The sequence below is a fragment of the Natator depressus genome, chromosome 17 (assembly GCF_965152275.1).
Source record: "Natator depressus isolate rNatDep1 chromosome 17, rNatDep2.hap1, whole genome shotgun sequence".
In the NCBI taxonomy this organism is placed as follows: Eukaryota; Metazoa; Chordata; order Testudines; family Cheloniidae; genus Natator; species Natator depressus.
In genome coordinates, this window is record NC_134250.1 from 1,040,517 (window position 1) to 1,056,767 (window position 16,251).

General features: G+C 51.3%; 1 protein-coding gene across 4 annotated transcripts in view; it reads right to left on the minus strand.

Moving 5' to 3' along the window:
• SMG6 (SMG6 nonsense mediated mRNA decay factor) overlaps nt 1-16,251 on the minus strand; it is a 156,758-nt gene that overhangs the window by 71,003 nt on the left and 69,504 nt on the right. For 3 of the 4 annotated variants that reach the window (XM_074974502.1, XM_074974501.1, XM_074974500.1), the window contains exons 11-12: nt 1,822-1,938; nt 974-1,139 (exon numbers count right to left, since the gene is read on the minus strand). The exons of the other annotated variant lie outside the window; for it this stretch is intronic. In XM_074974502.1, the coding sequence (XP_074830603.1) occupies nt 974-1,139; nt 1,822-1,938 (283 nt within the window). The remainder of the gene's footprint in view (nt 1-973; nt 1,140-1,821; nt 1,939-16,251) is intronic. 4 annotated transcript variants of the gene reach the window in all.

Here is a 16,251-nt window from a genome sequence, read left to right on the forward strand (position 1 = left end):
AGGCCCAGCACTTCCTGTGTGAGATTTCCATTTCCTCAGCCAAACGAAAACGGACTGGAGTGGAGGCAATAAAACCGGAGAGCGGGACTGGGCCTGATGCGGTGGAGCGGGGACCCATTAAGGGCTAAGCCACTTTGCTGGATTACTCTTAATGCGCCTTCCCATCACCCTGGGCTCTGGCTCCTTTGGATTAACAGTAAGACGTGATTTCAGGCTCTGGATCCAGAGTACCGGAGGCAGATGGAAAATCCTGCGGGAAAGCAGTCACGGAGCATGCTCAGATGCTGCTTCACACACTCCATACTTGGCCCCTTCACATGATTTTCTGTCCAAAAATATGCAAATTGCCTAGTCCGCATTACGGACTAATGGTCTGGAATCAGCCAGCTTAGCAAATTAACCCTTTGTGACTGGCTGGGCCAGAGGAAGTTGCGTTCAAACCAGGAGAAAGGGGTTCCAAGCACAGCGAGCTGCTCAAGGCCTGGCCCAGGCTGCCTGGGGTTTGTCCAGCTCCTTCTCACAGGTGAAGAGAATACAAGCAGCGAGCTGGGAGCGGACTCCACTCTCACAGACAAACAGCTGGATGGCTGGCAAAGGCCCCGGGGAGATGCACCCCAGGAAATGGAGAGAGATCCCATGTGTAAGCTAGAAATCTGGCCCATCCTTCCCTGACACACTAGGGAATGAAGGGGAGCTATTCACAAGGGTTAATGCTGTGCCCTTGGGATGCCTGCCACCACCCTGAACCACATACACCCCACTTCCAGCCCACAGCTCTCACTGCTAGGGAAGATCCCTCTGTCACTAACCCCTTTCTCCACGCACAGGGCAGTGAGCGATACCCTCTGCTCAGGCAGTGGTGCTGGGAGACAGAGCGTACCACCTCCGTGAGGGGCAGAAAGGGAACAAGGGGCACCGGCAAGGAGCCCGCAGAGGTGGGCCCGCGCTGGAAGAGCAGGAAGAGCTCACATACTGTTTGGGCAGCTCGAGGGAGGTGGGAGGGGGGTTCCAGGTGTCCGAATGGCCGAGCATCCAGTCCGACCAGACTTTCACGCTGGGGAGGAGCTCCTTCAGATCCTGGGGCAAGGCGGAGACCTTGATATCATCCTCCTCAGCCTGCTCTGCTTCTTGGGGCCAAGCTGCAGAGACAAAAAAGAAAAGCTGGGCCAGGCCCACTGCAGTCCCCCATTCCTGAGGAAGACTGGCTGGATCCCTCCCTCTTGGGGGTGTGTGTGCACGCAAAGGACACTGAGTACCTGACTCTGGAGGTGCACAGAGAGTGCTGCATCCCCACTCACACCCCCGGCGCAGCGACGGGCCCAAGGGAAGGATGGGATACAGCATCACCCCATTTTACAGAGTGGTCGTGACCTGCTCAAGCCCACGCAGCAAGTCAATGGCAGAGCCAGGAACAGAACCCAGGAATCCTGACTTCCAGGAGTTGTCTGGAGGCACCAGAAAGCCCGTCATGTAGCAGGATGGATGAAAAGGCTAAGGGTCGTGGTGTCTCTCCCCCAATATACATCGCGGGCTCTCCAGCTCGGGCAGCCCCACACTGAAGTCCTGGAACTGCGTGGAGTCAAAGGGAGAAAGAGCCCAGGGATGGAGGAGGGAGGAATTGTCTGAAAACTAGGACAAAACCCAGAGGCCTCAAGAGACAAGAAGTGGTGTGTGATGGAGCAGGCAGTGAGCCAGCCTGGGAAGCGGGGCTGGGCTAGGGCAGGGAGTACATGAGCTAGCGTGACACAGGAATCAACTGCAGCATCGTGTTGTTAGGCAGGCTACCAGCACTACCCAGCACTGTGCAGACAGCTCCCATACCTCCGACAGACTCCTTCAGTAAGCTGGTGCAGCGCCTCACCAGCAGGGCAAACATGCAGAGTCCCAGCGCCGTGGCCTGTTCCTGGAGCACTGAGCGACAGTCCTCCGAGAGGCACTCTGAGGAGACAAGCAGAGAACATCAGCTTATGGTGGGGACAGCAGGCCAGAAACGCTTGGGTGCCCCTCACCCTGAACCCACTCTGAGAGACAAGGAAAACTCCTGCCCTCCTTGCCCTAGTGCATGGGCTGGGGGAGACTGCAGGGGGAAAGCCAAGCACCCAGCATGCTCCTTTCCCCCAAGCCAGCTACCCCTAATAGGAGAGGAGGAATCAGCATGGCTCCAAACAGGGACATGGCAAGGCAGAGACTCCCCCAAGCTCCTGGCAATCACTGCCCACTGGGTGCCACAAAGTATGCAGAAGCCCTGCCTGCGGAGCCAGCAGGGCTAAGCCAGCACTCAGGGCTCAGAAGCTCCCACTCAGACTTCCTAATTCCTCCTGAATGAGGGGAGAATTCCGAAGTGCTAAAATGATAATTAGCTGCATGTTAGATCTCCATCCCTGCTGGCATGTTCACCTCAGAGCTGAGGACAGGGCTCCTCCCAGTAGTTCACAAGTCACACAACAGCTCCGTCAAGAGGGCTTAAATGAAGCTGTTACTCAAGTAGATGCCACATGACCACAACTCTTCCCAACAGAGCTGCCTCAGGGCAGAGAAAATCCCGTCAGTGCATCTACACCCAGTCAGAACCCACTTCTGAGGCTGTGAGAGCGGCAGGGAGCTGGCCAGGCATGGGTTACACTTGGCAGGGCACGGCAGATGCTGTCCCACTCTCCAATCTAGTCAGTCATGACAGGGGGCAGCTGGGGAACAGGCATTTTAGCATTTCATTACTGGCAACCTGAGCCCTCAAAATTATTTCTCTGCCCCTTTTGGTGGCTTCAGCCCCGCGCCCCAGTCCCCACTGAGAAAGTGTAGAGAGGGCACATACCATGAAGCTGTCTGGTTGGGGCCAGACTCAGCGGCAGGGGAGGTGAAGGCCCTGTCCAGAGGGAGAGGGGAGGAGGATGGTGAAGGCCATTTTATCTTTCCACATGGCTCCATGCTTAAGGCCAGGCCAATCATGCTGCAATAGCCCCGCTGCCTTAGCACACTGCTGGCTCACTCAGTCCTAGCTGCAGAGCCCATCCGCCTCTCAGCGCACCAAGGAAGAACTGTGATGCAAAGCACCATGGAAGAACCTGGCACAAGCCAGGCAACGCTTGTGTTACAGCTAATGCAAACATCCAACCCAGAGATACCAGGCAGTGCTCATGCCAGCTGTATCAGCCACAGCAGAGGGGACCAGTGACTAAGAGACTCCTCTCCCCATCTGCCCTCTGAACACAGACATGTTCTCCATGACTGACTGACTGACTAACTAAAAATGCATAATAATGCATCAGAAAAAGAGAAGGGACATTAAGCTGAACTTCCAAAGCCATGGCAGGCTGCGGATCTCAGCTAGGCACAGGAGTCCCAACCCACAGACACACAGACCCCATTCCTGCAGGGATCAGGGAAAGGCCAGGGCTCGGGAGGGCGCAGACTCTGTGGATTTTCAGAGGAGATAAAATTATTTCAAAGAGGTGGGAAGGGGGTAAGAAAAATCAAGAAAATGAGGAAAATTGAGAGGAAGGCCTGAAACCTTGATTTTGCCACATCTCATGTTCTAAGTAGATGCAAACGAGTTTAGTACCTGGATGGGAGACCACCATTCAGTGGAGGTTGGCAGTTCAGTAGGGGGCGCTCTTATCTGCGAGGCTGTGCTGAACCTTGCCCCAGTGTGACAGCAGGGGGTGCCAGCTTTTTCTGAGGATGTGACCACTCTGGGACATTAATGCTCACTCTCATGAAACCTTTCCCACAGTAAGAGTGAGAGCCCCAATGTCCTGGCCATAGTCCAGTTCAAGAAACTACATTCAGCTTCCCTGGAATTCATCCCCCATGTTTCAATTAGATACTAGATTTTCCTTCACTTCCTGTCCTAAGTTGTCCATCCAGGAGATGGCTGCATCTAAGTGGTGGGTGAGCCCCCTGTATGTACAGCCCCAAAAGCACTTTGGGATCCTCCCAGATGGAAGGCACTACATAAACCTAAGAGATTAATACATTAAAGACAAAGGAAATGACCCTTTGAAAAGCTCTGGGCATTCCCACACAGCCCTCAAGATGACATTTCTGGAACAATGCCCTAGGGGCTCTGGGCAGTTGTCTCCCGAGTCTGATTTACACTCACACCCCATGCTCCCACCTGGAACCACACTAACTCATCATCTAATGCAAGTCTTGCTCTTACACCACCCTGAGAACAAGCACTGGGCTAGCCAAGGCTGGCCTTCACAGTGCATGAGATTCTCTGCAAATGCCAGAAGGCTGCAGTGGGTAGGATCATAACCCTAGAGCCCAGGCACACCACCAAAGACAAGCAGCTGTCCTCCCACTGCCCCCCAAAGAAAACACCAACCAATCCTGCTTCCTGTGAATGCACCAGTGCCAGAGTGGGGGCGGGGGGGGATCCCAAAAATTGGTGTGACCGTCCCACGTCTTGAGAGATGAAAGGAGACGCAGCAGAGCCAGTCTGCCAGTGGTGCTTAGCAATGGTATGGGAAAAGAGCCCGATGCATGAGCAGCAGACCTTCCCACAGTGGCTACAGGTCCACTCACCAGAAGGAGGTTGGAGCACACTCTGCTTCCTGGCTTGCCTGCAGGCCTCAGCTTGGGCTCTCCGATAGCTCTCTGCGGCGAATGTATCAGTCTTGACCCGGCTTCTCCAGACTGAGCGCTTGTGGACAGGGCTCTCTCAGTTGCCAGGGGGAATTCTGAATTTCTTGAGGGCTTGCTTGACCGTGTCGCTGTAGTGGCACTTTGGCCTTCCTCTGTGATGTGGGCGGTTCTTGAGTTGACCAGAGAGCACAGCCTTCGGCAGACGATCTTGAGGCATGCACTCCATGTGTCCCAGCCAGCGAAGCCTGTGAGCATCCAGTGCAGTCTGCAGGCTGGAGCTCTCAATGATCTCATTGTTAGTGATCCGTTGGTCCCAAGTAACTCCAAGAATCTTTTCTGAGACAGCAGAGGTGGAAGCTGATCAACCTCTGCTCCTGCCTGGAGTACGTGACCCAGCTTTCACAGCCGTAGAGGGCGGCATGGATGACACAAGCCTGATAAACAGACACCTTTGTGTTCATGGTTAGCAACTTGTTGTTCCAAACACGTGAGGTAAGTTTGCCAAAAGCGACAGAAGCTTTCCCAATTCTAGCATCAAGTTCCCTATTGAGGTTAAGTGAGCTGGTGAAAACGGAGCTGAGATAGCAGAAGTGATCCATGTTATCTAGAACTTCATTACTGACATAGATTTTAGGTGGAATGTTGGTTCCTTGTGACATGACAACTGTTTTCTTGATACCGATTACCATGCCAAACTTGGTGTATGCATCAGACAACTTGTTCTTTATGACCTGCAGTTCATCATGTGAATGACAGATGAATGTGGTGTCATCTGCGAAACGCAGATCCTGAACAGTAAGCTTGACAATATGCCTTCTACTCTGAAATCGTCTGATGTTAAACAAGCTGTCGTCCATCCTCCATTCAACTGGTATGCCAGATAGATCATTTCCAAAGGTGTACTTAAGAAGAATAGAGAAGACGACGCCAAAGCTGGTGGGTGCGAAGATGCAGCCTTGCTTCATACCAGTATCAATACTAAACTCGGATGCTGTTTCATTTTCACACTGGATGGTTGCCTTCATTCCCTCGTGGAGCTCCTTGAATAGGGACAGCACCTTTTGTGGACAGCCAATTTTCAACCAGATCTTATAGATGCCATTCCTGCTAACTGAGCCAAAGGCCTTTCGTAGGTCAATGAACACTACATTGAGAGGTGCCTGTTGTTCACAGCTTTTTTCTGGCACCAAGAGCAATGTGAAGGACGTCAGTCGTGGAGCACCCAGCTCTGAACCTACACTGGCTCTCAGGGCAGACTCTCTCAGCAAGGACTTGGGAGACTTTTCAGCAGGACCCTCGCAAGCACCTGGCCGACCACACTGAGCAGAGATGTCCCTCAATACTTGTTGCTGTCTGCTCTGTTGCCTTTATTTTGAGATATAGTAATTATCTTTGCATCTTTCAGATCCTAGGGTATGTGGCTTTCTTCCCAACAGGCGCAGATAAGTGCTTAGTTGTCCTCCCCCCTGAAAATGCACCACAAAAAAATACATGTTGTGGCGAAGTGGGAAGTTTCTGTAACATTTTTATGAAGCCTGTATGTGTCTCAGTTTTCCTCTGTACTTTGCAGTGTTACCCAGTGGAGGGAAAAGCGTTAAATCTGCTCTTGGGGCAGCACAGGACATCAGGTGTGGGTGGCGCCTTGCTATCTGGGCCACAGCGAGTAGGGTCGTTAAGGAACTGGCTGGAACCTGCTGAAAGCAACCCATGTCAATGCAGAATCCCAAAGAGACAATGGAAAAGCTCCAACGACCAAACACTGACATCTAGGAAACAACCACCAAGGGCAGGAAGATTTTCTGCCTACCTTTCAGCAGGGAAGCTGAGCACAGACCCCAGTTTGAGAACAAAGGACTTAGTCGTGACCAGCATGGGCTAAACTTAGGGGTGGGCTTCTGGAGGAAGCTGGCTGCTCTCTCCTGGGACTCACTAAGGAGGTCAGAGAGAGACCAAGCCTGAAATGGAGTTCATGACAGTTTGGCTGGTGACTTGTGCTGGCTTAACCAGAATGGACCACGTTTTAACCTTCATTTCTCTCTGCTAACCTGAGGCCTTCCAATGCTGCGTTCCAGCCACTGTGTTCTGAAAACGCTGTTTGCGTGTCACAGAAAATACAGACCCGGGGAGCGTTAGTCCCTGCAGCGTGGACAGGTCTCCTGCCAGGGGTCTGTCTCAGCCGGACTCACTGGGCAGAGCTCCCGGCCTGCAGCAGGCAGCTCAGTCCAGAAGGCGGTGAGGCTGCATGGGCTATCCTGAAGAACGAGTGGGACTCCTTGGGAGTCTGCCCCACTGAAGGTGGTTTACAAACCGGGTTGTACACAGATCCTGTGGATCTGTGACACATGGATATGTTGACAACACAGATATGCTGGGAACTAAATGGTAACATTACAAAGCCCGGAGTTAGCCCCAGAGAAGCAGCTCTGGCCATGTCCAGCTTCACACAAGGCCTCAGCCACTCGCGGCTCCCCAGGCTGCATGTTTTGGGCTCTGGCTCCACTGGGTGAGGAGCAGTAATTCCCCCATGAGACGGGGAAGAGGAAAAGCAGATGGAGAGAAGGGAATGTGCAGCATGAGCCATTCCAGGTGAGCAGTATGGCCCTCCCTGCCCCAGCTCACTCCAGCCTAGCACAGCAGGCTGGGCTCTGTCAGGAACCAGGCACACGGACTAATGCCTGATACACATGGAGCCATGGGGCTGCCTGCCTGAAGCTGAGCCCTGGTGCAGGATACAAAGTGGCTCATGGTGCTGGCATAAGGATGAATCGGGGAGCATTACACACATGAATTGAAGGGTTGTTTCCCCTTCACTTCCAGCTCAGCTACAATGGGCCTTGTCTTCTCAGCATGACAAGTAAACAAGACCCATGTGGCCCTGAGAATTCATGCACTGGAGCTCCTAAGCAGGCCAAGGAGAGGAGCTCCGCACCTCCCCCAGCCCCAGAGCAATTCAGCCAGCCCAGCTCTGCAGGGAGAGGGGGATATTCAGGGGAGGTCAGGGTGTGTGGGGCTGCTCAAGAACCCTGCCCTTACATCAACACCCCTGTTCCCCAGTGTCAAAGCCCTAGGGATTTGATTCTAGAACAAAGAGGAAGCTCTGAAAATCAAGGGAAACTTTCTGCTCAGACACTTTGATCCTTTTCTTCAGGATAGGGGAAGTCACAATGGGGACCTGCAGCTGCATAGCAAAGATGCTATGGCTGCATGCCACAGGGGCTTGTGGGGGACACATCTCAAACAAAGGAGCCTAGCATGCAGTGGAAGATGGACAGAGTAAGTGAGCAAGTGAAGAGCGGAGCAGACGCACAGTGCCCAGGAAGTGGAGGTTAATTAGGTAGAAGTTTGTAGAGTTCTTTGAAGCTGCAAAGTGCTGGGTGAGTGCTGAGTGTTAAGAAACCTCCTCTGCACCTCCCCAGCATGGCCCCACACATCCAGCACAATGTGGTTGACTGCCTTGGCTGAGAGAAAACTCTCTTTAGAGAAAGTGTTGCTGAAACGGATGTGCTGGGCTTTGCAGCCCACTGAGCTCAGGAGTCCCTCGGAGCTGCATATTGGGCACTGCTGCTGTGACACACAGTACACCAAGATTTAACTCCCTGGAGGTAGAGACTTTCCTTCCTTGGGGCACAGGTAGAAATAAGGGGACCCCACTGCCTTGCTGTTCCTCACCTTTTCTAGCTGGTTCCCAACAGTCAGAAATACAGGCATTAGTATAAGCCAAGCTGGGCTACCACCAGCACAGGTACAAACCAAAGCAACTGACATCCTGCCTGCTCCAGGATAAGTCCTGTCAATGTCACAGATGCGGCTTCCCCTGAAACTCCTCCATGCCAAAGTCCTGCCAAAGCCAGACGTGCTGCCTAATAAGCAGGGGATGTTGCTTCCTACCCTTCAGGCATCACCAAATACTTTGTGCAGGGGGTACTTCCAATTGTCAGTCACAGCATCCAACCAGCTGAAGCTTCCATTAGCTAAGGCTCCAATCTGTTCATCTTCTTTGCTCTAAATCCCAAATTAGGCTACACTTAGAAAAACCCACGTCCTCACAGGAGTAGCAAAGCCGTCTCTCACAGCATATTAATATGGGTGGAAGTGTAGCCTCACCTGTATGGGATGGGGGAAGGATGCGCCCAAGAGGGGACCGACCAATCAACTCTGGAAAGTGGAAGAGGATCCTCAGACAAAAGAATTGTCATTAGTCAAGTGTCCCAAAATGGTTAGAAATATGGCTCCCATGTGCCACCAACACCAAGCCAGGCCTGGGGTCCAATGCTCCTTCCAAAACCGGTGATGCCAAGGGAAATTAATGGGTACAAAGAGAAGGCAACTCTCAGCAGCAGCACATGGCCCAATCTCAAGAGCCTGGCCCCAAGCCCATGACTCACTCCATTCTCAGCCTCTGCATGTAAGCACACAGGGAAGAAAAACAGCTGACACTGACCCTGCCTCCAGTTCTGATGAACACCTTTCAAAAGAACTGCAAGTACCTATGGGAGCCCGGCTTGCACCCCTCTGAGGACTCCCCCTGTACCACGCCTCGGGACTCTCGGCTGGACTGTGTGAGCTGAGCATTGATCCCTTATTACAGGTGGGGCTGTTAGCATCACTTTCAGGAATGCCCAGCTCTTCCCATTATAAAATGCTGTTCTCAGTTGCTTATATTTTTGCTGAACTCTCCTGTTTGGGCTGAAATTTTCCATGCTGGACATCTGCCTCAGGCTGCATTTTTTGTCAGTTCAGCCATTTCTGAGAACGAGGCTAGGGACAAATAACATTGTTTTGCCTCTAAAAATTGTTACAACCTTTTCTTTGAACAGTTCCAGTGGCCCAGGCAGGGGACCCCAGGCAGGAGCAGGGGGCAATGGAGTAGTCAGGGATGAGCCTTTTGTCAACCCCATGAAAATCTGCCCAAATGTGGCTAAATTATGAGCCTCTGAAATAACACAGGTCAGACATGCTCAATAGAGACTTAGGTTTTAGCAGCTAAACCCTCCAAGATTCCATCCTCACTGAGCACGCTCAAGCCTCTCCCAGCTCCTAATGCTGTGTGCCATCCTCATGGAGCAGCAGAGCATGCTCTACCCCAGGGAAAGATTGCTCTGGGCTGGAGTCCAGACACTGAACTGTAAGCAAGGAACCTGTTTCTCCTGTGCTCTCCATGACCCCCTGCTGGCACACAGGAGGAAGCTGTTTTAACTGAATGCAGAGGGAACAAAAGCTGGACGGGGGAGGGTGGAGTAGATTGGGACAAGGAGGTTGAGGAGAGTGGGATTGGAGGAGGGGAGAAATTGTGATTAGGAGTTAGGGGGCTGGGACTGTCTGAGCAAGGAGCCTGGAAAAGGGATGCTAGAACTAGCTGGACAAGGAGACTGGGTCTGGGGGCAGGTAAGGGATATGGGGGGTATGACTGGGAGCCAACTGGGGTGCACCGAGATTGGAGGAGGAGCTGGGGAGAGGGAGGGAGACTGGGGACTGGCTGGACAAAGAGGCAAACTAGAAACCAGTGGGGGAAGGAAGACAGATCTGACAAGGAGCTTGTGTGCTGAGAGAGAACTGGGACCAGCTGGACAAAGCTGGGACAAGGACCCAGGGAGGGGGTGAGGTGGGAGAGAGTGTCCAGGAAAGGAAACAGGGACTGTGAACCAGGTGAGTGGGGGGAAGAAACAATTCAGATGAGGATCTGGAGGGGATTTAGATTGGCTAGACAAGGAGACTGGGACTAGGAGCAGAGGAGGTGGGGAGATTGGGACTAAGACAGCGATCTTGTGGGGGAGACAAGAACAGGCTGGGCAAAGAGCCTGGGATGGAGATGAGAAGCCTGAGTGGAGACTGGGACTGGGCAGGCAAAGGGAATGGGTGTGGGACAATAAGTGGAGAAGAGATAGGAATGGGACAGGACAAGAGTCAAGTTTGGGAGAACAGACAGAAGAGCTTGTGCCTAACAGAGCACACTCCCCTTCAGTGCCTGGAACGAAGCCCAAGATTACCGAATCTAACCACTCCTCTGCTGTCAGCAAACATCTGTGAAAGCCACTGGCAGAGTGTCTCTCTCACCTCCCTCTAGTGCTGGGCCACACAGAGGATGACAACCTACCACTGCGATCATTCACTCCATTAGCTCAAGTGGCAAAGGTCTGTGCCATGGATCTAAAGGTGCCAACCCTGCTGATGAGCAGGTGGGTGTCGATGTGATGCCACGCGATGGAATGTGTTTTGTTTGCATTTTTTAAAAACCTAGGAAATTACACAAAAAGATACATTCAAAGATTATTTATGTTGCAACATCAAGCACTCAGAAGTTAGGAAAAGCCAGATTCACAGTTGCCTCTGCAAGCTTAATTCAGCCTCCTTGTGCCTATGGATTATGAAATCTTTAATTGCATGATCACATAGTACTTTTTACCCAGGACCTCTGCTTCCCTCAGTGCACAGCACGGCCTGCTCCGGGGCCGAACTGGGGCTGTGTAGTAAAGGAGGCTGTGGTCTGTAGGACATTTGTTACAGATGGCAGCAAGTGAGCAGTAAATGAGGAGGGGATTGCAGGAAGAGAAAAGATGTCTCATGGTTAAGGCACCTGAATGTCACCCTGGTGGGCAAGTCACTCGAACCAAACTTGTCACTGGTGGCCACTAATTGTGTGTTCCTCATTTTCTGGGTGCCCAACTTGAGACCGAGGGGTCTGATTTGCAAAGATACTGAGCACTCACAGCTGCAACTGAAACCATCAGAGTTGGGGTTAAGAACTCTGAAAAACCAGGTCCCTGGTGTCTCAAATTGGGCACCCAAAATTAGTGGAAACTTTTGACCTTAATCTGCATGCCTCAGCACGCTGTATGTAAAATGGGAGAACACCATCCCTGCACCTCACAGGGGTGTTGTGAAGATAAATTACAGTCTGCGAAGCCCTCAGATAATGTAGTGATGAGTGTCATAGAAAAGCCCCTGCAGAAATTAATAATTCTGTATCCAAGGCAGGGTTTGAATAGAGGACAGTTTGAATCCAGGGGCACACACTGAACAATGAAGAAAAAACAAAATATGGAATAACTTCTTATTAAGTGAACACCATCCACTGAATGAGGCAGGGATCCTGTGGAAAAATAGTATGTGATCATGTAATTAAAGACTTCACCATAATGTAGATGCACAAGAACAATGAATTAAGGTTACGCAGGAAACCTTAATTCTGGCATTATTCTAACTTTTGAATGCTTGACTTTGCAACCTTAGAAATCTTCTTTTAACATAGTTTTGTGTGTAAGATTGAACTACACTGAGCTCCAGCAGGTCTTGCACACTCCACTCCTAGTCCCTCTCCTGCAGAAGTGTGGGAGAGAGCGGGAATTCTAAATCCAGTATCAACAGCATTATTCCCGTCCCACAAACCAGTTTCCTTTACAAAAGTTTGCAAAACTGACTCCATCAGACAGAACCAGCTGCAGCAGCGCCCCCTCTAAGCCACCTACCTGGACTCTCGGCTACCCTCCATGCTTAGGGCTAAAAAGTTTGTTCTGGCTTCCCCGTCAGGCAGGATCCAGCCCAAGTTTTCCACAGCCATAAATCTACCTGGGTTTTTTTGAGGGGGGGACCTTGTGTAACTGGGAGAAATTTTTGTTTCTCTGAGAACATTATATTCATGGAAAACATAAACCAACTGTCGTCAAAGTCGTCTGAGCTCAGGAAATGGAGCGGCCGGGAGAAGGCTGCCATGTGGCCGGATGTTATGTATTTCTAATTAGTGCTATACATCTTTCAGCAGCGAGTGTCCTTTTGCTGGGAAACACAACGCGCTGCCCTTGTTATTGTAACTGTCAGAGAGTGCTTAAACAGATAATCTCCAGGAAAAGTGATAAACACATCCCCTCTCCCACCAGGGTGTGCAGGACGGCACTGCCAGATCTCCACTAGGGCAATGCAGCCAGCCACAGGAAATGGGAATGGGAAAAGAGCAGGCAATGGAAGGAACAGCCACATACTGGGGAAGTTCACCACTACTCTAGTGCCAACCTCAGGAGGAAATCCTGCAAGGGATGATCAGAGGCACTACAGTGCAGAGCTAACATGCTGCACTGCCAGTCTTCTCCAGTAGGCAGTGCTGCAGGGCGCATGGCAGGAGAGCAGGGTGTGAGAACTCTCAGCTGCTCCAGTCCCAGCCTGTAGCAGGCAACAGTGCAAAGAAGCCCTGATCACCCTGAAACCTGCAAGTGAGCAGCAACAGCGAACATGCTAATGATTCTGTCCTTGTCAATCTTAATCAACAGGCCCCTGAGTCTCTAGCGGATAAAATATGATAGGCCGACAAGTGTTAGCACAGACTCAAGAGGACCAGATCTCTTTGATTCAGGCTGCTGTAGGACAATAGTCAGACAGTCTCCAGGTGGGCCTCTCCGAGCTACTGCTCTGGTCGTAGGAGACCTTCCTGGGGGACAGATCCTGGGACAGGTGGCCTGTGGCTACCCTGGAACACAGAGAGCAGCAGTTATGTGCTTTGCTTGCAGGAAGCAGCAGCTGACACCACCTCTTCCAAGTGACACCGCCCAGGGACCATGAGTGGAGACAAGCAAAGAGAGCAGGTCTCCTCATGCACCGCTGAGGAGATGACATAATGACTGGCCAGGGGGGCTACGGAGGTAAAAGAGGTTTGAGAGGGCAGTTTTGCTCAATGAGTTGAGCCATGGGCCCTATAGCTGCCGTGTCAACAGCTCGAGCAGCTGCTGGGGAAAATGCAGACAAGACAACTGATTCACTCTGCTCCCAGCCAGCCACTGCCCTGCAGGGAAGGAGACAGTGGCTGGTCACCTCCAAGCTGACACCACCTGGGAGTGATTTGTTTGCTCTCTTATCACTCAGACACAAGAGCCTTTTCTTCATGAGTCACTCTCCAGTCAGACAAAGTGCTGGCACAACTCCTGAGCAGTCTTCCAGAATCTGTCCGTCTGCAGGAAGTGGGCAAGGAGAGGAGAGCACCACTGGGCTGACAGCTGATGCACTGGGCTCCCAACAGCAGCAGCTGGCGGCAGGAGAAGCTGGAGCCGGCGCACAAACCAGACAGAACACAAAGCAACAACAAAAAGGAGAGAGAGATTCATGGACACAGGGCATTTCCCTGCTGCCCCTTCCAACTCCTCCCCCACCCCGGTTTCCCCTGTGGATAATGTGAGTCATAGAGACTCACTACCCTGCCACAGAGAACATGCGAGTCACAGCCCGCCACCCCCTTAAAGAACATGGGAATCTTCCTTACCAGCCTCCACCAATGCCCCCACCAATACGGTGGGAATCACGGGCACTCGCCCCTCCCCACACCAATTTACAAATTCACAATGCACCAGTGCAACTCTGCTGGGTGGAAACACCCTAAATTTGTATTGGCAGGCCATGGACCGTCCTACAGGGATCACTCTCAAGATGTGAGCTGCACACAGCATACACCAGCTTCTTTAGTCACTACAGAACACCTGAGCTCTGACTTCAGTGCAGAGATGGCTGCATCTCCTACTAGACGGAGTTCAGACTGTAATAATAATACAGTAGGAGAGGCTGGCTGTGGGGCACTCACAACTGCCCCAGTTCTAGTCTCCCAGTAGGGGATGTACAGAAGTCCTGACTGACTGGAGCTCTAGCTGCTGCAGCCCCAGCTTCCCCCAGTAGGGAGTACTGTAGGGAGTGGGGCAGGACCAATTACTATGGGGGGAGCTCCTGGCTACTCTAATCCTAGCCTTCCTCAGCAGGAGGCAGTGTGGGGAGGTGGGAGGATGGACAGACCCAGCAGGACAGCTGGCTGATGCACAGCTGTGTACATCTGAGGGCAAGCATCCTTGGTGCATGCACTCTCAAGACAGCCACAGCCATTCAGGAGCCTCCAGCCCCTTTTGCTCTCTGCTGTCTAAGGGAGAGAGGAAGGAAGGCCTGTGAGGTGAGGAATGCCGGGGGCCTGGGGAGGATCAAGCCGCTCTCCCTGTGGAAGCCATTAGATATTCAACACTTCATTTGTTTCCAGCCATTGTGGAGTGCAGCGCTGGACTCCAGGACAGGAGGCTCTTCTCTGACGTAACCAGGAAGCAGCTGCAAAATTAAGGAATCCCTCATGACATCATAAAAAGGGTCAATGGTTTACAGGGAAAGTATAAAAATTAATGACCTATTCCCACAAGGAGCCGCAAGCCTTCCCGAGCACCAGAGGAAGCTGTGCTCTCACTGACATAGAGGGACCTGCTCGCCCAGGACAGCCCGCTCCTGCTGACCTCAGGACACCTGCTGCCACCCACTCTCACTGCCCCCAGGGCTGGAATTCACACTCTGGGATGGACCCTCCTACCTGGAGTGTGTAAACGGGCTGAGCCCAAGCTTCCAAGGCTGTTGGACAACAGAGCTCCAGCCCGGGCGAGGAAACATTTATAAAGACAGTGTCAGTGAAAAGCAGAATGTGTTTTGGAGGCTGATCAGAAGCAGTGCACCAAGAAATGCCACAGGAGAGAACCAATATATCTGGTTTCCTCGGGGAGGCAGAGCCATATGCATGAAGTGTTTCCCTAGGGCACAAAGCACCTCCATAGATGGCCCCAGCAGGGCAGCTGCGAGAAGAAGGGACACTGTGCTCTCTCCACTGCACCTCCGCAGGCAACTCTCCAATCCCAGAGAGAAGGAACTGACGCTCGCCTGGAGGGCAAGCAGAGAGCACTTCCACCCTGAAAAGGGAAAAGGACACTGGTTTAAAATTAACTCCAGCCTTTTCCAGGAAATATCTGTGGGAAGAAGCAGCCGTTTTTAGAAAATGTTATTCTCAGAAATTTCCTGAAAAGACCCATCAGTCAAAACACGGACTCCAGCCATTTCCACCTGCAGGGAGTAGCACTGCAGGGCTCCCTCTGCCTGGGGTCACCAGCACAACCCACAGCAGTCCTACTGGCAGAGGCAGGCTCCTGGTCTGCACCCAACAGGCCCAGCAAAGCATGGGGGATAAAACAGTGATCTAAAAAAATATTAAAAATGGTATTTTTTATTTTATTTAAATACGTTTTTCTTTTTAAAAATTAAACTGCTTAAAATGAAATCTGAATTCAATACAAAATACATTAAGCCCTAAACTTATTATAATCTCTGAAAACCTTTAAATAAAAAATAAATATGCTGAATCCATGAGATTCCACCTAAAATTCTGAGTTAAAGGCTGCTTTTCTGTATAAAGAAAGAATCAGAGGAAAAATCTTACTTTTAAGGTCAAGCTTTATAAATATGGCACAAAGGTCATGTATGGTATTAAGGTCTTAATCCTGTGGGGAATCCAGGGGTTGTGTTACTGAGTGCAAGAGACTGGTAAAGTCATCACAGGTGTTGAGACCCAGCCCCTGACTCTATGAGACACCATCATGTATCTCATTAGGATTAACCACTGAGCCCATCTGGGTGGTCTGTTTTATAGCTTCTCCCCACCTGAGCTCTGACTCGTTCAGTTTTCAAATTATGAATATTTATGACTCCACCCATCAGTCACTATTTTCTAATATACTAAAAATGTACCATTAATAAGAATCTGAAATATTAATCTATATAATTGCTTAAATAACTGTATATAGATACAGTGCACCCTCCAAGGCAGCAAAAAGTACCACCAAATTTAGTGTACAGGCTCTACTGAGTTGTAAATCAACATCTTTTTATGGT